This window comes from Bison bison, unplaced genomic scaffold (genome assembly GCF_000754665.1).
Source record: "Bison bison bison isolate TAMUID 2011002044 unplaced genomic scaffold, Bison_UMD1.0 scf7180017861556, whole genome shotgun sequence".
Taxonomy (NCBI): Eukaryota; Metazoa; Chordata; class Mammalia; order Artiodactyla; family Bovidae; genus Bison; species Bison bison.
Window position 1 is genome coordinate 5,038 of NW_011492128.1, and position 850 is coordinate 5,887.

The following is an 850-nucleotide window of genomic DNA, read 5'->3' on the forward strand; positions in this document are numbered from 1 at the left end:
ACACGGGCACCATGCCACCAGAGGGCGGTTTGTAGTTGCTCTGGAAATGTGCCCACTTCAGTCTCCTGCTGCCTAACAAATGGTGGCAGGGCTTGTTGTGAGCTGAGAGGATGGTTTGGAGGTTAGACTCGGCTTTGAGTGCCAGCCTCAGTCAAGGGTGACCGGAGGAAGGGGAAGAACGAGCCCTCAGCAGTGGTTGTCGGGAGTGATGGTCCGATGGTGCCTGGCGCGAGGTGCAGAGCTCAATAGGTGACATCTCTTGCTGTCACGTATTCCCTGCGTTTTCTTTCCCTTAGCACTGATGTTCAGAGAGGCACGTGGAACTAGGTACAGGTCTAACAGAATGTAATGGTACTCTTCTGTTTTACAGGGTTCCACAGTCAGAGATCTTGAGATTAATAATGGCAGGAAAATCGTCGCTTTTCAAAGTCATTCTCCTTGGAGATGGTGGTGTTGGGAAGAGTTCTCTAATGAACAGATATGTGACTAATAAGTTTGATGCCCAGCTCTTCCATACAATAGGTGTGGAGTTTTTAAATAAAGATTTGGAGGTGGATGGACACTTTGTCACCATGCAGATCTGGGACACGGCTGGTCAAGAGCGCTTCAGAAGCCTGAGGACACCATTCTACAGAGGTTCTGACTGTTGCCTGCTTACCTTTAGTGTCGATGATTCTCAGAGCTTCCAGAATTTGAGTAACTGGAAGAAAGAATTCATATATTACGCAGATGTGAAAGAGCCCGAAAGCTTTCCTTTTGTGATTCTGGGCAACAAGGTTGACATCAGCGAGCGGCAAGTGTCTGCAGAAGAAGCCCAAGCCTGGTGCCGGGACAACGGCGACTATCCCTA

The 850-nt window shown here is 49.1% G+C and overlaps 1 protein-coding gene across 1 annotated transcript; it reads left to right on the forward strand.

Annotated features, from left to right (window-relative positions):
- Positions 1-13: 13 nt before the first annotated feature.
- On the forward strand, positions 14-850 carry RAB9A (RAB9A, member RAS oncogene family; the record flags this gene model as incomplete). Its single annotated transcript, XM_010832605.1, has 1 exon — positions 14-850. A coding segment is annotated over exon 1 (449 nt), but the record flags the coding sequence as incomplete, so codon positions are not given.